The 20,766-nt window shown below is 43.6% G+C and overlaps 2 protein-coding genes across 31 annotated transcripts in view; one reads left to right on the plus strand and one right to left on the minus strand.

The window, feature by feature from the left end:
• dock7 (dedicator of cytokinesis 7) overlaps positions 1 to 3,780 on the minus strand; it is a 52,082-nt gene extending 48,302 nt beyond the window's left edge. For all 30 annotated transcript variants that reach the window (XM_035414271.1, XM_035414270.1, XM_035414263.1 and 27 more), the window contains exon 1: positions 3,685 to 3,780. In XM_035414271.1, the coding sequence (XP_035270162.1) occupies positions 3,685 to 3,722 (38 nt within the window). In that variant the 5' untranslated portion in view covers positions 3,723 to 3,780. The remainder of the gene's footprint in view (positions 1 to 3,684) is intronic.
• Positions 3,781 to 6,829: 3,049 nt separating this feature from the next.
• On the plus strand, positions 6,830 to 15,371 carry atg4c (autophagy related 4C, cysteine peptidase). The gene is made up of 10 exons (XM_035415756.1): positions 6,830 to 7,460; positions 7,889 to 7,972; positions 8,109 to 8,339; positions 9,858 to 10,182; positions 10,640 to 10,710; positions 11,512 to 11,663; positions 12,022 to 12,100; positions 12,793 to 12,869; positions 13,364 to 13,483; positions 13,974 to 15,371. Exons 1-10 carry the CDS (start codon positions 7,385 to 7,387, stop codon positions 14,139 to 14,141), a joined length of 1,383 nt encoding a protein of 460 aa, XP_035271647.1. The 5' UTR covers positions 6,830 to 7,384; the 3' UTR covers positions 14,142 to 15,371.
• The last annotated feature ends 5,395 nt before the right edge of the window (positions 15,372 to 20,766 follow it).

Below are 20,766 nucleotides of genomic sequence, written 5' to 3' on the forward strand. Positions count from 1 at the left end.
TACATGTTCATTTCTGTTCTTGAGAGAATCAATATTTGTCAAGCTTTTCTCATATGGTGTGCCTGTAAACACCCTATTACTTCAGGAGGTATAATGGCAGTGGTGTGTTCTGACGAAAGATGCCTCCAGTTATAGCCTTCAAATTATAAGCTATTATGCAATTCCCTTTTTTTCAAGTGACAGACAAATTGTAGGAGAGTATTTCAATGCATTACAGAGGTCAACAGTTCTGAGGAGAGTCAGGATTTAAAAAATATAAGACGATTTGTTTAGTTGTGAGAGAAAGTATTATCAACTTGACTGTTGAAGGATTGACTATGTAAAGCTGAACTGAATATTCATCTTCACACTCAGAGAAGGCATTACACTGTTAGTTATCCCATACAAGCATGAAATGGCATAGGATTAGCCTGGATGCAAAATTGGAATTTTTTCACATAAAAAGCACAAAAGGCATAAATATCAACTCTTAATAATTGGCTAACTAACTGGAGTGATTCCTCCAAAGCAGTGTTATGGAAAACCACCAAAAGTCCAAAGAATCAGGCCAGAAAGGACTGCTGAACAAAACACAATTTACCAACAGCTACTTGTAATAAGTATAAAGTTTTCTTTTTTCAGGTTGTAAGACATCTCATGAAATATAACCTCGATCACACACTTTGTTCTTCCTGTGACATTCACTATGTTTTATACAGGCTGTCCTTTCTTTGCACATACGTGTGCAAGTGCACGAGTTAAAGGTCCCATTCTAAAAGGTAAGCAATCTTTCAGGTCAATCAAATTCTATTCATACTGGCACAGGGAACATAACTCTACAGGGTAGTTACAGTCGATGCTCTCACACAGACACTTGCCTTTGAAAAAGGAAAAAGAACTGTGGTAGAGTTCCCAGAATTTATGAGACACAACGAAGGTCACAGCATTTATGGCAGTGGTCTTCCTGCAGGTGAAGTATGGCGAAACATTTTGTTGTGCGAAAACATTTGCGTTATGGGCTATGTTACCTTGGGAGGTTTTTTTATGCCTGAGCAGAAGGGACAGGCCTTAGTGTGTCCGCCTGGAATCGCTGTATATTAAACTTGAGAGGAGAGAACAAATAAAAGCCACTGAACCTCAAAGCAAAGCGCTTGGGTCGGCAATTACAGAGCCTTCTTAAATTACTGTGGCCATCAAACGACTCTATGCTGTTGCCTTGAAAAAAACAACAACGCAGCAACTGAGGAGACACAAACAAACAACAAATTAGAATTGAACGGCGATTCAGGTGAAGAGGACCGGCGCCATTTTCACGGTGATTTGGATTTTCCTCTGGTGACACAACTCCACACTGACCAGGGAAAAATCTGGTTACAGACTATACTGTTCCAGTCACATGTATATGCACTAAAACGGCTTGTCTGTGTCACCCCAATGGGCTTTCTTTCCATGTGCAATTATTTCAACAGCTTCATTTACAGCAATGCCAGTGATTCTGGATCCCACAGGCTAATGATTCCACAGCGTATTTTACACTTGGGCTTATATAAATCCTATTTGTCTTACATGATAAGTGTACAAAGCCAGGCTTAGAATACCTGAACAAGGCTATTGCAGGACATGACAAGGGGTTTATAAGCTGCTCAAAGTTCATACCCCCTACATCTCAAAGTGTGAAGTTTTTTTGTGAGTGGAATTTTAGGGAAACAGCTACGCCCTCTGCTCAACACTCATTATGCATATCACCTGTAATTTTTCCCTGAATATCCTGGAATTGCATCAGTGAACAAAACCAAATGAAACATAACCACACATCTGTCTCCCATTTAAAAAAGAAAGGTTTATATGGCAGATTCTCAGCACAGAGCACTTACTGGTTGAATATTATGCTATTCGGGACAGGCACCAATAAAAGAACGCAGCCACTGGCTTCCATCAAAGCAGATTGATTTTGAGAGGAAGCCAGACATACTCATAATTGTGTGGGGGTTGTGTCTTTTTGGTCAATGGAGATCTAGTCTATGCCCAGACGAAAACTACAGATCCTGATGAACGCACATCACAAAAAATGGTCTCTGTGAATGTCATAGTCCCTTGCACAATTATAAGCAAATGGTGAAAATTAACTTGTGAAATTGCTAACCGTTCATTTATGCATAGCCTACAGACCAAGGATTTAAGAGCTAATTTCCAGCTGGTGGTTTTCTTCTATACCTCAACAAAGGCCAACTGAAAAGGCTAAATAAATACATAAACAATAAACATGGGTTTTTTTCCTTGTTCCCTTAAGAAAGCCAAATATTTAATATAGGCTATTTGTCTGTTTTAAGATTTTTAAATCCTTGTGATCAGATTCTGTATGTAGTGATCCTATAATGTTGTATAGACTAGAACTGGGTTCTGAGCTATCTGACTGCCTGATGCATTGACTGTTAGGAATGGAAAACCTACAAGAAAGTGAATTACAACGAATAGGTGAGTAATAATGTTGGCTTTTTAACAAGAAACAAGTTGTCAACAGGAAAACAAAATAATGAAACAAAAACAGTTTAGCAGTAAATACTTAGAAAAGACTTTGGATATTCCTATTATAATTCTGTGAGGGGTAAAAATACCAAATGTCGAAACTAAAGTGGTATGAAGAGTAAAGGTGCCTGCATTATTTTAATTTTTTATGAATGGGTATATTCTGAACTCCTTGCTCAAGTTAAAAGCTATGTGATATACAAAACATTCGGTAATAATAATATAGTGTCATTGTAAATTATACTTCCGTTAATACAACACCATCTTACTTCAAGGTAGGGTCGACTATAGCGTAACTATCATATAATCTTCACTTTGGCAAACACTTAAAAAACAATCCAATTATACTAACACAGCATCACCTTACCAACACATAGGGTTCATATTAAAATGACCTTGCAGTCTTTGGTAATTGAGTAATGGTTTCACCTTCCTTCACTAGTTGTGATAATACAGTGCATCTCAATAGGATGAATTTTGCTTTAATTCGCACGCTTTAGCTAGCAAAATTAAAGTTACTGACTGTAATACTTTATGTGATAGCTAACATAAATTATATGTAGACTAGATAAATTAGCGGTTAAGTTAGCACATTAACTATTACCGAATTAGTAGGCGATGTTACCTAAGTCAGGTAGCTAGCAGTATCTAACACTGTGTTATGGTTATTTTCAAAACATAGGCTATTACATTTCTTTTATTGTGGCATCACAGTGATGCGGTTGCGTTAACTTGGGGCTCTAGCTAGCAATGTTAGCTAGCTAATGTTAGCTATGGGGGATGTGTCAGTGTGTCACCCTGCTACCTAGCTGGCTGGCTAGATGGCTACACGCAATTTCTCATATTGTTTTCTTAACCAGACTTAACTCATCAGCAGGGTTATCCAATAACCATTTCGCGATAGAATAGAATTGTTTCCGCTCGCAAACAATAGTATGCATATTCAGTCACTGCTAACAAAAACAACATAGACGAAAAATAACACAGGGAAAATCATAGGATTGGGGACTCTGGGCGGGTCATTGGGGTATCTTTGATGTAACTAGGCCTTATTTGGAAATGAACTGCACGCAATCTGAAGCCTGTAAGCAAGTATTGTCGACCGATAAACGACATTATCCCGTACAATACAAATTCAGCTATTTAAATGGGTGTTAAAACGTGATTAAACGCCCTTACCTGCTTATTTTCTGGGCGAAGGCGCGGCGCTCAGCCATGGCTGTGGCCGCAGACTGCTTGAATTCCCAAGCTCTCCGAGTCTGTGCTGCTAACCCAGGGAAGAGGTTGGAATTATTACCGTAAACGACATATAACTTGCGCATATGGGAGACCTTGGAATTGCTAAATAAATATGAATAATGAATATTTGTTTCTTTTTATCTTTAAATATTCTATCATCACAGACAGTGTCAAAATATCCATAATGTACACTTATTCTATTTCTATTTTAGTGAACATTTTTATAAATCAAAAGAGCAGCAAACTACATTTTTCACTAGGTCCCACTAGCCTGTCCAGTTATAGGACCTACGTGAAATATAGTTTCTGAATTCTAGAGATTAAAACATCATCCCACGGTGGGGGTTTTTTTTTTTTTTTTTTGTGAGTCCCCACAAAAAAATGTGGCCCTGATAAGTATTTCTAAAATGTTTTAGACTATATAGTGTCTATTGGAGATGTGTCTCGACATAGGCAATGTGATTCATATTCTGTGCAGTAGGAAATAATCAGGTAGAATAGGAAATCAACCAGCTAATGAATTCTGAAATGAGTGATCAAAGCACACTTCACCCTGGCAATCTCCAGACAATTTCCTGAGGCCCTCGCCCTTTGTACATGGTTATACAGGCGACAAATTAAAGGAAAAACCTTAATAAATGACGGGAGAAAAATAATAATTGCAGATGCCTTCATTCAGGTGTACTGCATGGCACAACTCAGCAATTAACATCCTATCATGTTCTGTGGCATGTTTAAAAATTTTGCATCAAGATGGCAAGAGGAGAAGATCATAGTGACTTTGAAAGAGAGTTCATTATTGGGGTATGAATGACAGGAGCTTCAGTCACAAATACTGCTCAACTGGCTACTGTTGCAATAGGAACAGTGACTAAAGCGACATCTGCATTTACATCTATGGGAAAGACATCAGTAAATAGGGTTGGAAATTGTGCTTGAAAGCGCACATCCAATGACAGTGATGCTTGTGCTTAGTGTAGTGTGATATGTAAGGAAAAACAGAAGAGCAACTCTTCCTCAGGTGACTGAGAATGTCAATGCAGGACATGAGCAGACTGTGTCAGCAAGAGCAGTCCATTGACAAGTACATAGAGATGGATATTATAGTAGGTTTGCAGAGCATCAACCCCTCATTACAAAGGTGAATGCAAATTTGAGAGTTCAGTGGTGGTGCATAAACCATAAATACTGGTCAACAGAGATGTAGAAAAAAGGATCCTTGAAAGTTCCAGAGACTTGTAGAATCGATGCCAAGGCATATTGTAGCTGTTCTGGTGGCTCGTGGTGACCCAGCACCTTACTAAGACACACTATGTTGGTTTTTCCTGTTTCTCTGAAGTTTATCCCAAGAATGTACCAAGACAAAAATTCAAAAACCAGAAGATAGCAGAATACTCCAAAAAGACCAGGGATGAAATGTAGAATTCTCGACTTAGATGCAGGGCTCAGATGCCAACTTCCAAGTTACTAAAAGAAAGGCCTACATTTTATTGAGTTCAAAGGGGACATGCTGGCCCATGCTTAATTATGGATCAAGGGAGGATCCAGGCAGTACTGATTTCTTCCCTTTTCTATATTATTATTGCTTCAGGTCAATCTACAATACAACACATCTTTTTAAGGTAATAGGGAAATTAACCCTCTCCTAGTGAGCATTATGGTGACATAAAGGATTTTGAGATCTTTGTGTGAGTAACAGCTTTGCTAATATTGAAATGTCTATCTATGTGGAGAGACTAGATCAGGTAATTAAACCAAGTTACAAAGCCAGTAGTCACACTCTGACTCCTGTTTTATTCTGGTATAGGCTGACACAGAATCTCCAAAATAGTGCAGTATAGGTATATTAACCAATTTTAAGGTATGAAATCTTAATAAGAGGTATATCAGCATGAGGTTTTCTAGGCCACCCCATTCACACATATACACCCATACCCATGCACACACGTTTACACATCAAATGGCAACCCAACTCTCTCTCTCTCTTTGTGTCTTATTTCTAGGCCAGGCTGATCAAGGCTATTGAAGTTTCCTAGGGCCCATAACTGGTGAATTAGACAAGGAGGTCTGCAGTGATGCTATCGAGTCAGCATGGACCAAAATTCCAATGGAATATTTCCTACATATATATATATATATATATATATATATACACACACACATATATGTGTGTGTGTGTGTGTGTGTGTGATACACAGAGCTATTCTTTTGTTACGCAACTGAAATTTATGCATGTATATTGTGAATGATGCTTTGGCTATTCATAACATTTACGAATATTTGACTTATTTATTACAGTTAAGGGTCGTTGTACATTAACTGGCCACATCCAGGATGAAATGGCTTGGTAGAATTTCCATTTTCCTTATATTTTATTGAGGTTAAGGTCAATGGTGGTAATCTTTTAAAGTTAACAAAGCTGTAAAAGTTGACAACACTACAGCAATATTACAAAGGATGAATGCATTAACTAAAATGCAAGTGTGATGCTTCAAGATTTATGTTAAGCCCAGTACAGTTTGACAAGATGAGACTTCAATTGTTATCAAAAGGTAATGAGCGACTTAATATACTAAGGTTGGTTGACAAATCAAAATGCATAGTTGTTGTAGGCAGTGGTGGGGCATTCACCATGGAAAGCAAGGGAAATAATGACTTAAAAATAAATAAAACTAAAATAAAAACTAAATGTGTTCTCAAAGTTAAACAGGAACATGACTAAATAAAACTAAATTGGAAAGTGGAATTGAAACTAAAGCAGAAATAAAACTTAATTTGAAAAAACCACGAAAGTATAAAAACTTTGCTCGCTACTCTCCTGATAAGGGTTGCCTACGAGAGGTGAATAACTGCACCACTGAGCACCAAGCCCAAGCATTAAGCACCAATATCCAAAAACCCTCTAATAATTACGAACAGTAATTTTCATGAAAATAATTTGTAATGGATAACCAGAAGGTTTTTTATTCATTTATTGTGGACGGCCCTGTTTTTGGAGTGCATTTAGAAGTCCCCAGTTAGATGCTAGTATTGCCATTTTCCAGCGACAGCATTTGTGACCGCGTCTGGACGCAATTACCGCGAGACTGGTGTTCTTCCTCAAAACCAAAACAGTAAGGTAGTACAGACAGTACGTAACGATAGCAAGCTAACTAGAGAGCAAGCTATACCTATACTAGTCACGGTTTAAATATTAAATCGCGACGCTGTTTTGAAATATCATGTATTAAATCGTAGCCAAATGCGTAATAATACGCACAAATAATCTTATTTTGTATGTTTTGGTGAGAAAACGTTAACTAGCTAACGTTAGCCAGCTAGCTAACTTCGCTAGATTGGCTACCTAGCTAAGCTGTTTTCAAATATCAGTGTCTGCTGACTTCGCTGATGACTTTGAATAACTTGCATATGTAGCTGTGCAGATAGCAACCTAAATATTTAGCTAGCGAGCTTGTTGGAAATGTTACTTAGCTGCCTGGCTAACATTACAAATCAGTTTTGGTAGAACTTAGCTAACCCAATACAGAAATTAAACAGAAAAACCAACACACTAACTTAGCTACTGCGTTGTTGTTTAGCAAGAGTTGACTGTTTTTCAGTCACAGAAAGCTGGGATGGGTTCTGTTTCTTTGTGGTCAAAATGGAGAATAAGGAGACAGACGAGGTTGAGAAATTAAAAACAAAATTCATGTCAGCTTGGCACAATGTGAAATACAGTAAGTAGCTATCGATAGCTTGATACATTTGATAACACTTGAGATATGGCCACAGAGTGTGTTTTTAATGATAGTTAACGTTATTTCCTCTTTCCGATAGGCGATAGTAGTTTATCGTCTTAAGCGCTAGAGTGGCATTGTGCAACAGTGATGTCAATGATATAAAAGAGGCTCTCAATCGTAAGGTTGTGTGGCGTAGAGGAATGTCCCGAAAACTGATAAAAATCAAAGTGCATAGTTTTACACTGACAGTAAGATATACGTCTCCCGGCAGTTCACCTTGGCAGGGGTGAACGTTTTTTGTTCTTATCTTAGGCTGATTTATGGAACCACTGCGATCTTACCTCGGTGACATTACCTTGGTGTTATGTACCGTGATGTTGTGGACAACCAGTGTACTAATGTGCAACTTATGTTATATTTTTTAGGTTGGGTTCTTAAATCAAAGACATGCTTTAGCAGAAATTCTCCAGTTTTCATACTGGGAAAATGTTACCACTTCAAGGCTGAAGGTAAACATATAAGCTTGGTATTTTCCACGGATACTTGTGTTTTTCAATGAGTCGGCTTCTCACATAGCAAAAGATGGACTAGTTTCATATTTTTTTTGCATGGAGGGATGGTTATGGTGATTTTTCCTCCCTTTAGATGCAGAGAGCCCCGTGGCGAGCAGCGGCAGTTACATTGATGGGGATCTTGTCACCGCTGATGTGGAGGCGTTCCGCAGGGACTTTGCGTCCCGCATCTGGCTGACCTACAGGGAGGAGTTTCCCGCCCTGCGCGGCTCTGCCCTCACCTCGGACTGCGGCTGGGGCTGCGCTCTCCGAGCGGGGCAGATGATGTTAGCGCAAGCCCTGCTCCTCCACTTCCTGGGCAGAGGTTAGTTTCAGCTTCTGTCAGATTTGATCACTCTGTCTGGTTGTCTCATTTTCATAACTGTTATTTTTCATAACCCAGGTGTTTGGCCTTTGGTTCTTCTCTCTGGTCGTTAGTTTTCATCATGGCTGTGTTCCCTCCGTATTTTTCATTGCCACCCTTTGTCGGTTTATTTAACCAGTTGTTACACCACGCGCCTGGAAATACTGGATGTGCAACACTGGATAGGCTACATGTATGGGAACATGCTATTGCCCCATAATATAATTCCATGAAATCGAAAGTAGTATTTGAAACTTAAAATGTATTATTATTAGAAACCTAAAATGAAAAAAAAAATGAAAAAAAGATTGAAGTTCCTCAACTGTAAAGGGGATTTCCGAAAAAAAACAAAAAACTGATATGGGAGAAAATATTCTGTAACTTTTACTGAATTTAAGTGCTCTGGAACTCATCTCACGCTCGGCTAAGTACTACTTGTTGTTTCACAGAGGACAGTTTGGTGGTTTAGTTTGGTAGTTTGGTTTTTAAATCATGTTAGCTCGTTTTCAGTTTTCTGGGGCAACCTGAGGTCATTGGACATCTTGCTGACCATAAGATGAGAAGGAGAGAAATCAGATTTACATCAGGGTTTATGCAGTCATTTGGAAAACAATATTCAAGCATTAACTTGTTCTTCATTTGAATCTGAAATATGCCATTAATGAAATCTTTGTCTATAAAATAACTAATGGCCTCTTAAAGATATTTATTGATCAATTAGTTTCTGACACTTTGCAAGGTCATAATATTTAAACCTTACAACCACGTCCTACACCTTTTACTACTCTGGGCACGCCCACCTCAACCCTTCTGAGTGCCCACTCTGTTTGTAAGGCTAAAGTGCTGTAAAATTGAAATACTGGAAATTCTGGGCTTTGTAATTGAACTTTTAATAGCATATGTGCTTATGGGAAATTTGCAGTCTCATGTCGAAGTCCTCTTTCCATGAAATATCCGTTTGAAGCAACTTATTTCAGGACTTCTGAAAGACACATTTTCGGTGGTCCTCCTGGTGGAATATAGAAGATTCTGCTTTAACGAGGCATTCTGAGTGGTTTAAAAAAACATGGTGTTGAAATTGAATCTGCATTCATTTATTTCATTGGAGGGCTGTGTTATCAAAATGTGTCTCTACTTTCAGTCGTTTGTTTTATCAGTGCTGTAGCAATCGCACCTTGGCAATTTTTATGAGGCGGTCTTTGTCTTTTTTTCCACATCATTCCCCATGGCTGTAGTCTTTGGATTTTTATGCCTCTGTAAATATTAAATTACTATCGATTGCACAGTGAAGCTTCACAAAGCACAGTTGCATTTGAATCACGTTTCATCAGTGATCGACTGATTTAAAAATAAAGGCATTCCTATCACGGTGAAACATTTAATTGCTTTAAGCAAATCATTAGTGTAGCGGTTGCAAACTCCACCCATCGATATTAATATCTGCTCAGAAATGGAATGTTTGTCTTTGGGGTTTTTTAGACTGGACGTGGTCGGAGTCCCTGAACCTGCCGACGCTGGACACGGAGTCGTGGACCAGCAGCGTGGCGCGGAAGCTGGTGGCTTCCCTGGAGGCGACGCTGCCGGGAGAGAGGCCCCCCGGCCCGGACCCCCGCCCCCTGGCGCAGGCCCGAGCACAGGAGGCCCACGTCCACCAGGGGGAGGCGTACCACCGCACGGTGCTCTCCTGGTTCGGGGACAGCCCCGCCGCGCAGCTGGGCATGCACAGGCTGGTGGAGCACGGCCGGTCGTCCGGGAAACAGGCCGGGGACTGGTACGGGCCCTCTGTGGTGGCGCACATTCTGAGGTCAGAGTCTGAGAGGAGCGTTTCTGAACGCGCCCTCTTAAATTTATTGGAAATTAAATGCGTGTGATATTAAGTCTTGAATGCATTGCAGAATATTTAATCTGGGATATTTGTCTTATTATTGAGTGTATGTATTGTTTCAGTCGCTAGTTCAGCTGGAGTTAAGGACTGGAGGGAATGACACGATGTGGTGTCTTGTCCTATGTGCAGATTTGTGAAGGAATGGACTAAGAAGTTTCTTATTTAACAGGGCAGTCTGAGATATTTAAAGCTTTCATTCATTTACCCTGTCCTGCCCAGCTGTCCTCAAACTGCACGGTTCAGTTATAAAAGCTTGTGCGCTTCTAAGATGTAAACACAACCCCAAAAGCGCACAGTCCAATTCCTTCTTTCTTTCCTAATAAGCCAGAGAGCGATGTGGGCAGGTTTGATTGCGGGTCTCTCTGTTCCCCCTTAGAAAAGCCGTGGAGGAGGCAGCAGACCCTGAATTGCGAGGCATAACCGTTTACGTTGCTCAGGACTGCACAGGTATGAAAAATGAGTCTCTTCCCAGCAGCGAGTCTGGGCACCGAGCCCAGCTTGACCTCTCGCTGGAAATCGCGGAGGAAAACGGAGCGCCCGGCGCGGTTAGACGTGGCCGGGCCGCGGCGGGGTGCCGGCCACTCGCGCCCGCGTTTTGATTAAAGTCGTTCTCCTCGATATCGGGCGAAAGGTAGATGTCTTTTTTTCGTTCCCGCTGCTGCTCTTGTTTTTCGCGCGGGGGGCCCGGAAGTCCTGACGCTGTCAGAGCAGCTCTGGCGACGGCGAGGACGAGGGACCCGGAGTCCTGCGGCGGAGTGTAGTTTCGTAATGAAGAGCTGAACTGGCTGCTGAAGCTCTGCCAGCCTCTGTCCTCTCGTCTCGCCGTGAACACGGCCTTCTTACGTCAGAGACACAAAGCATGCAGATACTGCCTGTCATTACCAGAGAGGGTGTGTCACCGAAGGTGTCTTTGGTACAGAACAGATTGTGGCCTGGAAAAGCACCTCTGAATCATGAGAAATTATGTAAAAAGAAAAATGTAACTATACTGGAATTTTAAATACATCTTCCTTCTCTTTCTGAACGGAGATATTAACATCCTGTCCGGAGATAATATTTGCTAAAATGTAAGGTTCATGTTCGTGTCTTTTGGCCGCTGAGGGCATCGGTAGGGCGTGGGGTGAGGCGAGCGGGTAATCCCCGTTCCTCCGAGCGAGCCCTCGCCGTGCCCCCCCCGCGCGCCCGGCCGCGCCCCCGGGGACAGACGGGTAACCCGGGCGCGACCTCTCTCCTATTGATCATTTCCAGTCTACTGTGCCGATGTTATCGATAGCCACGGGCAGCGGGATCAACAGAGGCCGGACGGCGGCGCGGGGGCGGGGGGCCGAGCCGTCATCATCCTCGTCCCCGTCAGACTCGGGGGCGAGAAGACCAACCCGGAGTACTTTGACTTTGTCAAGGTAAACGCCCCCTGGATCTCTCCCTGCACACACAAAGTCTGCAGAAATGCACCGTTTCGCAATGCCGTGACTGTACCCCAGCCCTGCGGGAGAATACTTGGAAAAATAGATTTTTTTTTAAAAGTCTGCGTTTGCTATGTACCGTATTTAAATGCCGCCACTTATTTGTGAAGCTTTGACCGTAAGTGAATAAATCCAAACTGGACTCATTGGTCCACAAGGCAGCTCATGTTGATTTATGGAGTAGGTCAGAGCCAAGGTACAGTGTAACACAACCGGCTGTAGCCGGTATGAAAGGTCCTGCGATGTGATGGTGTGATGTGATGCTCATGTGATTGACTTTCTCCTCTTTCATAAGGGCATTCTAAGTCTGGAGTACTGTGTAGGCATTATTGGGGGGAAGCCCAAGCAAGCCTACTACTTTGTGGGATTTCAAGGTTAGTGTTGCGGGGAATGATATCGCTTTGCATAATGTCCCTTTTTTGCGTAAAGAGACAAAGTAAGTTAATGCATTCGCATTTGTGGAGCGGCGCGTCTGTGGTTGAAACAGCGCTTATTTTATTTTCTCTGACCTATCAAAGCCGTGCCCATTCATCACGGCTAAACCGCCCTAGTTGTAGACGTCGCTGATTTTCATAAGGCGCATGCATAAATTTCATCTCGGCCAAAGTGAGCCACTCTCCATCACCTTCAGGAGCTGGGAAGAACCTTCAGTTGTACATCTTGGCAGTCAATATTTACACATTTACATTTTACCAATTTGAAATACAGCGTTAGATGATGTCTAAATGACAAGCAATACATTCTCACTGCCAGGCCAGTCTACCAGCAGGCATTTGTCATATGCAAATCTGGGAATATAATTGCGTGTTTGTAAAAGTAATTTTCCCACACAAAAATTAAATGACAGCCCCTTTGCGGTATAAAAAATGTGCTTGTACAGCCGTATTTGATTATGCACACTTTAATCCGTCCCAGAAGGAGAAAAAAAATCCTTAAGAAGTGCATTTGAGTGGAGAGCAGCGCACAGTAGCCGGAGAGTCCGAGCTGCTCTGCATAGAAATTGGAGGATACGCATTCTAATAATCAGATGTTTTTGAATAACTTGTCTTTTATTTTGTCCTTGCAGATGACAGCTTGATTTACATGGATCCTCATTACTGTCAGTCTTTTGTGGATGTCAGCACAAGCGATTTCCCTCTAGAGGTAATGCGAAATTACAAAGAGCTGACCGTGTTTTTAGTAATGTGAATTTAATAGTTTCTGTTAGTACTTACGGGTGTGAATCTAAATCAGGCTGTACTCAATTACTGAATAGAGGCTGCGGCAGTATTTTCCGTGTTGACTGGTAAGGTTGATGCAACATTAGGGTAGTGATTTTAACAGTCACCGCTTTTAATAATATTTATCTTTAGTATGTTACAGTTTTGGACAAAAGCTTATTTTTACACGCACTATACATGTTCAAACGTACTGTTCACAGTTACTTGGCAGACATAATTTAGCGCATTCTTCACAGTGATTTTAATTCAGCAGATAAAATGTGAACCTGCCAAACATGTTTTAAAGAAATGTTTTGAGTCTAACTCATCAACCAAAATTAAACAGCTTGAAATGGTTTCTTACAACCATTGGTCTTTGTTATTATATTTGCATAAAATTAAGGAGCACACTTAAAATATTCTATCTTTCATTTTCAGTCCTTCCATTGCCCATCGCCAAAGAAGATGCCTTTCAGTAAAATGGACCCAAGCTGCACAATAGGGTTTTACTCCAGAAGCGTTCAGGACTTTGAGAAAATCAGTGAAGAACTGGCAAAGGTTGGTTAAAGGCGGTACGGTGGGAAGCAATGTAGTGTCTGCTGCAAAATAGTTTCAAACAATGAATGGATTAGGCAGGAACAATTGAAGACGGAACATTAACCATTGTACGCCTATAAATGTTTTAACCAGCAGGTGGCACTATTTAGCTGTAAATCTGAAGATTTTTTGCCATTCTCCTCCTGCATGTGATGATTTGGTGCAAGTTGCTTTGCAGATTTTATTTCAGGAATCTTTCCATTAACGTTTCATGAAATGTTTTGTTCTTAATATCAGTGGAATAATTTTATTGACTGCAGTTGACCAGTCTTTAACCGTAAGTGAAAATTAGCGATAAAAACAGTGCTGAGTAAGGTTGTCCACGGACGGACTGCGCGCTGTTTTTTATGCTGTCTGATCACTTTCTGAGGAACGGTGCCGCTGCAGTAAATTACTTCTGGGAGAAACACGCGGCTCAGTGTTTTTCCCCCGTTTTATTTGTGTGTGTCAGGTCCTGAGGCCATCGGCGAAAGAGAAATACCCGGCGTTCACCTTTATGAAAGGTCACGGACAGGATTATGACCTCTCGGGTCCGCCGGCCCTCCAGCGCAAAGAGCGGCCCTTCCCAGGAGCCTCGAGGAGGCCGGGAGCCATGGCGGGAGACTTCGTGTTGCTGTGAGAACGCCAAGGTCAGACGGCAATTTCAGGATGCGGGCGGAAGGGAAAAGTGCTGGCCACACTCGATTCCTCCGACACGTTTCCAAACCTGCGCTCGCTTCCACCGGCGCCCGGGTCGAACACGCATTTCAAAACTAGCAGTATTTTTCCGGATGGAACGTTACTGAGAAATAGGTGTAATTCATTCACTGTGTTTTTGTTTTGTTTTTGGTCTGAGGAGAGATGCACCGTAATTAGACCGCGATGGCGGTCGGCAGTAGACAGGAAGTGCGGTCGTACGGTGTTAACGCCCTGTTGCGTTGGTACGAGGAAAGGACGAGGTGCCTTCGCGCAGTGGAACTGCTGCACTCAACCAAAAGCCTCTGCCCTCATGACTGTAACGAGGCTGCCCTATTGCAGACGGAAGCCACTAGAACACCAGAGGAATTCACTGTGATTGTAGTGCATGGCCTTGAACAGGAAAACACATTCGCACTGAACGTGGTTTGAGTATCATTTTAAGACTTGCGAAAGTCTTATTGTGTTCCCTTTTTATGCAGTGTCATTTGTTAAAATCATACTGTGTTTTTATGCAAACTGAGATGCGTCTCAAGGTAGAATCTCCAAGTGATTCTTGAAAAATACATTTCGTTCTACTCAAAAAGAGATTAAGTACACTATGTGGTCTAGTTATCCGGTCAACTTAATGTTCTTCGGAGCATTTTGACTGAAAAATGGTCTTTATGTAAAAAAAAAAGAAAAACATTTCAATATATGTTAAAACTGTTTGTCATTTTAGGTAAAAAAAAAAAAAAAAAAAAGGTTAATCCCCTAACATGTTGATGTCTAATAACCCCCGTCTGTTCTACAGTACACTATATCAGAATCACTCCAACTAAAGTTACACCAGTAAACTGGTTTAAGCATAGCATTTTTTATATATAGCTAACTAACACCATTTTGATTGTTGAATAATGCCAGATGAATTCACTAACATTAAGCGTTTCTTCTGAAGCTTCTGCATTGAGGGAATGTGATATAAGAATGCTTATGGTTTCAAAATCAGCACTGTGGAAGTGTGTCTTAGGTTCAACAATAACGCACATTTTCTGTTTGCCTCCACAAATGCTCATCTGGCACAGCGCAGCTGTGCATAAAAATCATTTCTGTTCAGTTGTAACGTGAATATCGACTGCCGCGCTGCCGTGCATTTGGGTACAATAAAGTGAGACACTTACGGTGTTGGATGTGATATCTGTGTTTTACGTTATTTGCCTCGCCTGATTCTGAGTTTGAGGTGATTCTTAAAAATCAGTGTATTTGGCTGGTCCTCAGCACGAGACGCAGGGTTCAGTCGGATGTTAAAGCCTGTATGGGCCTTTTCGGCTCGGCTCAAACACGCTAAATGAAAACTAATCGCATGTGCTAACCGTTCCTGCACTCCATTAAGCAGACACGGAGAAATGCCACTCTGTTTAACACAACTGGCAATTGTGTCTGGAACGGAGGAGAGGAAAATGCCCGTGTGAAGAATGCGGCGTTGCCATGGTTAATTTCTCCGTTTGAGCAATGCTCGGCTTGTTTTCATGTCAAATACAAATTCTTGTATTAATAGGAGCGCGGCCTCGAATTAGGCGCCCGTTTGGGAAAAAGTTACCCCTCCGACGGGACGGGCGGGGGGGAAGAATCGCCCGTCTGTTCGCACCCCCCGCCCCCCTTTCCCCTGGTATCGCGAGCGAGAGAGCGGCGGGGGGACATAATGGGATCATTTAGGGTTTTTCGGCGCTTCGCCTGTGATCAGTAAATTCATACGGGTCTGTTTTTAGGACGCGGGCTAGCGCGGGGTGCAGGGGACATTAGGAATGCGCAACGCGCCGGCGTGTTTGGGGGTGGGGGGGGGGGTTCTGTCAGCTCCACATGAAAGGCTGCTTGTGCTGGGGGGCGCGGGGGGCTGTGAGGGCCGCAGTGTTGGGCCCGTATTTACAGGCATGTATGAATATTTGATTAATGAGTCACGGTCTCCGGGGAAATGCAATAACCCGCGCGCGGTACAAAGCCGGCCCCCGTCCCCGTTAACGCAGCTGCCAATAGTGTCATTGACATCGCGGATTCCTAAAAATCTCATCTGCGCCGCCGAGCCAATTCCTGGGATAAAAGGGGAATCTGTGAGAGGCATCGTTCTGTCCGCGGCTCGCGCCCGTTAGCCGCTCAATAAAGTTTTTTTTCCCCGTCCCGCAGGAAATAGGTTGTGATGTAAAGCGCGGCGCGGGCTCGCTTTTACAGGTTCCAAACCGACGGGACGGCGTTGAGACCGCAGCCGAAGCAGCCGGAGCAGCCGAAGCAGCCGAAGCAGCCGGAGCCTCCGCGCTCTGTGCGTGAACTGCACGTGCTCACACCACAAGCCTTTGTGTGTCATCTTTACTGTACACGACTGCAGAGGATACTGTTACCCGGTTCCATTCAAAAAAAGGAATGGAGTCATGCCAGAGACATGTCACATTCACATATCCACCTCTCCAACTGCTGCACTGCCTAAGCACACTAACCCAAAGCGCAGATCTGTGATTAAAGCCTGCACGGAGCGTTATGAGAGACTGTACATCATTCATCTATTCAAAAAAGCTCTGGTGCTAGTCATCTTTACATATTGCATATTGCACTTTAACCTTTGCATCGGATAAGCAAAGCCAGCTGTATCATTCATGTGGACCAGGTTTAATGAGTGCACACTAAATATCTTGGATCTATCTTCAACCACAGTATTTTCGGCTGCCGGTTTTGCGGATGGATGACACCAGTTCTTCGCACGAGACACGCATTCAGCATGCGCCGTGCACACTGCTTAGGTTTCTGTGTGTGTATGTAGACGCAGACGTACATTAGATACGCATGCTGAGACCAAGGCCTTGCTCAGTGTGCCACTTTTGAGGTGTTACAGTATGGCTGCCGCGCATTTTTCTGGTGTCTGGGATTGTCTTTTGGATGCGTGACAAGTGCTCGGATGTGAAGACGTGATTCGGGAGCAGCAGCCCCCCAGAAGTGAGGCGTGTGGCGTGAAAGGCGCGCGCTGCTCAGAGAGCGGAGATTGGTTTCACACCAGGTGCTGCAGCAATTGATTTACATTCATTCCCCTCTCAAGTATTCGGTGCATCCTCAAACAGGTACCACTCCTTGAAATCTCATCTTGGCGTGATCGTCGACGGCTAAATATATCCGCTGGGAGACGGCGGAGCGTAAATACTGCCCGCGTGTCTGCATTCCCGTCCTTTCGTCTTGCCCTTCATCGCTCCCGCTGGAGACGCGTCGCGCTGGAACATCGCCGTTTCCCCCCCCCCCCAGACGTGATTGTAACCGGGGTCACAGTGCAGTCACATTTCCCTGGATAATCTGGGGTCTGGGGTGCACGGACGCTTCACCTGCAAACCGTGGCGACCGAGTGAACGTTACTGGATTTAGTCTTTAGACTTTTTGCAGGGAGGTTTTGGGCGCTGACCGGTGTGGACGGGCTCGGCGGCGTGTGGTCACGGTGCCTCGTCACTGACGGAGCGGAAGGCGTCCATGTTGGCGTTTGCATGACTTTTAGGGTGTGGCCCCTTTAATTTCCCTCTCCGGTGACGGGGAACGCCGCCGCACTGCCAGCCCTTCACCGCCGGGCGTCTCCTGGGCCGCGCGGCGGGAGCCCGGCTCCCTGGTTCTCCTCTCCTCTCAGGCGCGGCCGGCCCTGTCACCTTCTACTAACCGCACGTATCCGGGGAGACGAGGAGAGCGGGGGGCGATCGCCTGCGCCAGCGGCGTCGGGTCGGTCCCCTGCTCGGACAGGGAGGCTTCGCCGCCGCGCCCGCCCGCCACCCGAGCACGGGGACACGCTCCGCCCCCTCGGAACCCCGCGCGGCTCCTGGGGTTTTTACGGTCCCGCGGGAGGCACATCTCTGCCCGCTTAGTATTCCGCCACACCTTTCCCCCCGCCGCGCCGCCGCCGCGTGTAAAACTCCCCGCTGCCCGCTCCTCCTCAGGGCCCCAATCCATTACTGCCGGCTTTATAACGAAGCCGCAATAAAACCCCCAGTAATTAAAGGGGATTCGACAGTAATTGCTACAGTGAATCAACTTAATCAGCACCTGCATTAAAGAGTCAACCTGATGTTACAATCTAACCTTTTTAATACCCAGGAAATTAGAATTATAAAAAATTATATTCCCGATAATCATTTAGTTTTTTAAATACTTTTGCGATGAGCGGACCGTCGTCCAGTGCAAATGTGAGAGGGGGGTCAGGAGGGGAACGTAAGCGCCAGTCGCTGGGGGGTCAGCGGGAAATGCCACGGGTGCGAGGGCGGCGAAATGTCACCGGCGGAAGTTGGCGCCCGTCCGCCAGCGCCGCTTATTTACGCACACGAGTGCAGAGAGCGTCGAATCGAAGGAGAGCGAGGACGCAGGAGCGCACGTCGGGCGGCTTGTGTACGGTGCGGTCTCGTAAAATAGCAACATGCTGAAATGGAAACGCTCATGTGCCCGAGACTTACAGCTGCAGCAAAAAGCACCCGCCCCTCTGAAATATATATACCTAATATACATACATACCCAATGTACGATAAATGAACGTTTAAGGTGATTCAGTACCTTGTGTGAGTCCATTAATATGCAGCACTAAAAATATATATTTTGAAACAAGTTTTGGATTCCTCTTCTTGTTAGCAAGGCAAAATGGATTCATATCTAATCCAGTATATCTGGAGTCTTCATCTAGCTGGTGGTTTTGGTGTGTGCAAGGACAATTCCTATAGTCTCTTTATTTAAATACAAATATGCGGGTTTAGCTAAGCATACTATGGCAGTCAGGGCCTGGTAATCCATACGTAAATGTCTTGAAAGGCACACGAAGGTTAGATCTATCTAACACTCTCTGGTATGTTTACAATTGTTGACTATTTTTCCATTTGATTGGCATCTAAGGTCACTGCTGTCAGCGATAAGCAGAAAATACAGTTCCTCCTCAGTGAAATCCATTTTTCACTGTTGTAAAACATAGTTTTGTCTATCTATTAAATGGGTCAAAATGTTTTTGAGAAAAATGTTCACAAAAACTTGTAGTGAAGAACATTATACTTTATATTTGCATAATAATTGTATTAGCATGTGGAATTTAGTACATGGTCCACAGCCCCTATTGAATGAATTGTGATTTAGTAATAATTTATTTTCACATTTACTCATTTAAATGCAGTAATACAGGAAGCATTGGTAATAAGCCACAAAATAAACCACAGCCCTTTGCGATTGTTAAATTAAATGCCAAGATTTGTCAAATTTATTGATCGGTTGACGTGACGAGCTCTGACGGATGGCTAATGCCGTCTCCATGGATTTCGGGGAGCTCTCTAAATGTGCAATGAGGGAGTGTGAGGAGGCCACGCCGTATGAATAGACCCCATTGTTGGGGGGGGGGGGGTGATGTCCTGGAGCAATGGACTCCCTGTCCACGCTGTCTCTCCCTCTCCCTCTTTCTCTCTCTCTCTCTCCTTCTCTCTCTCTGAGCTATGTACAGATGGGCCTCTGACAGGCCTACAGCTGTTCTCCTAATTGTTCATTAAGTGTTCTATTGATTCCCTGAATCCGAGTACATGTGTCTTTCAGACCCCTGCTCTTGTGTGAAGCGGCAGGCGCGCGCATCCTGGCCGACGTGACAGAGGCCGCTCGAGCCCTCCGCGCGGGCTGCCAGTTTCAATAGCGCGCCCCGCTCTCTGAGGGGAGGCCCGGCACCGCACGCAGCTCTGCGATAGCTGGTTAGCTTTTATTTTATAAACTTCTTACATCAATCAATTAAAGTGCCAGCAGCAGCGGCGGCGGCGGCGGCGGGGAAAAAAATGTTTAATTCCTTGTTAAGCGAGCCCGGATTGCACCTGGCTGATCGTGTGTGAGTCTATCAGCGCTTGATACCTGATTACCAGTTCAGCCTTATGTAGAGCTCCTCTGTGGTGGAAGATAACAGAGAGAGAGAGAGAGAGAGAGGTGTTCTCATTCGACTCTGGCGTCGCCTTGTAGCAATTTTTTAAAAGACAAGATCATCTCCAATTGTGGATTATGGCAGTCAGGCAGACTCTTCCCCTGGCTGATCCAGTTTTAATCTAAAGACAGAACAGATAAAAACATGCAGATCTGGAGCAGGGGTATAAATCTTCTGGGAAACAAACAGACACAGATGAAACTGTAAAAGTTATTTAAATTCCCAGCCGGACAGATTTATTCATCTGGCATTTTAAGTGCATTGCGCGCAGTGAAGTCTTAACACAGATCCCTTTGACAAAGTCATCCTTTGCTATTTCACTCTTCTGATAAACATAAATCTAAAAGTAACATAGTCATTTGTCTTTGTTGTTCAGCAAATATGCAATACACACAAAGCACATTTTTAAAACCAAATTATTGTGATTACAAAGAAAGTAATTGAAATATGTTTCGCGATAGCACAAGCCAAAGTAAAAGTGAAATGGATGTCGGCAAATAATCAGCTTGTTTATTGTGAGCCCTTGTTGTGGGTTTTGATTAAGCCGCTCACAGTGTAGTTTTATAATTGGACTCAGTGCTTCAGTAGCTGAAGTTGTACTCTGTTGCCGTGGCGATCTCTTGTTTCTTTTGTGAGGAAGGTG

This window comes from Anguilla anguilla, chromosome 4 (genome assembly GCF_013347855.1).
Source record: "Anguilla anguilla isolate fAngAng1 chromosome 4, fAngAng1.pri, whole genome shotgun sequence".
In the NCBI taxonomy this organism is placed as follows: Eukaryota; Metazoa; Chordata; class Actinopteri; order Anguilliformes; family Anguillidae; genus Anguilla; species Anguilla anguilla.

What these genes read in the sequence shown, in the direction of transcription:
- atg4c (XM_035415756.1), top strand. Translation starts at nt 7,385, where the DNA reads ATGGAGAATAAGGAGACAGACGAGGTTGAGAAATTAAAAACAAAATTC. An exon ending in GTGGTGGCGCACATTCTGAG is followed by an intron (nt 10,183 to 10,639) that starts GTCAGAGTCTGA and finishes GTTCCCCCTTAG; the next exon opens with AAAAGCCGTGGAGGAGGCAG. An exon ending in CAAGCGATTTCCCTCTAGAG is followed by an intron (nt 12,870 to 13,363) that starts GTAATGCGAAAT and finishes TTTCATTTTCAG; the next exon opens with TCCTTCCATTGCCCATCGCC.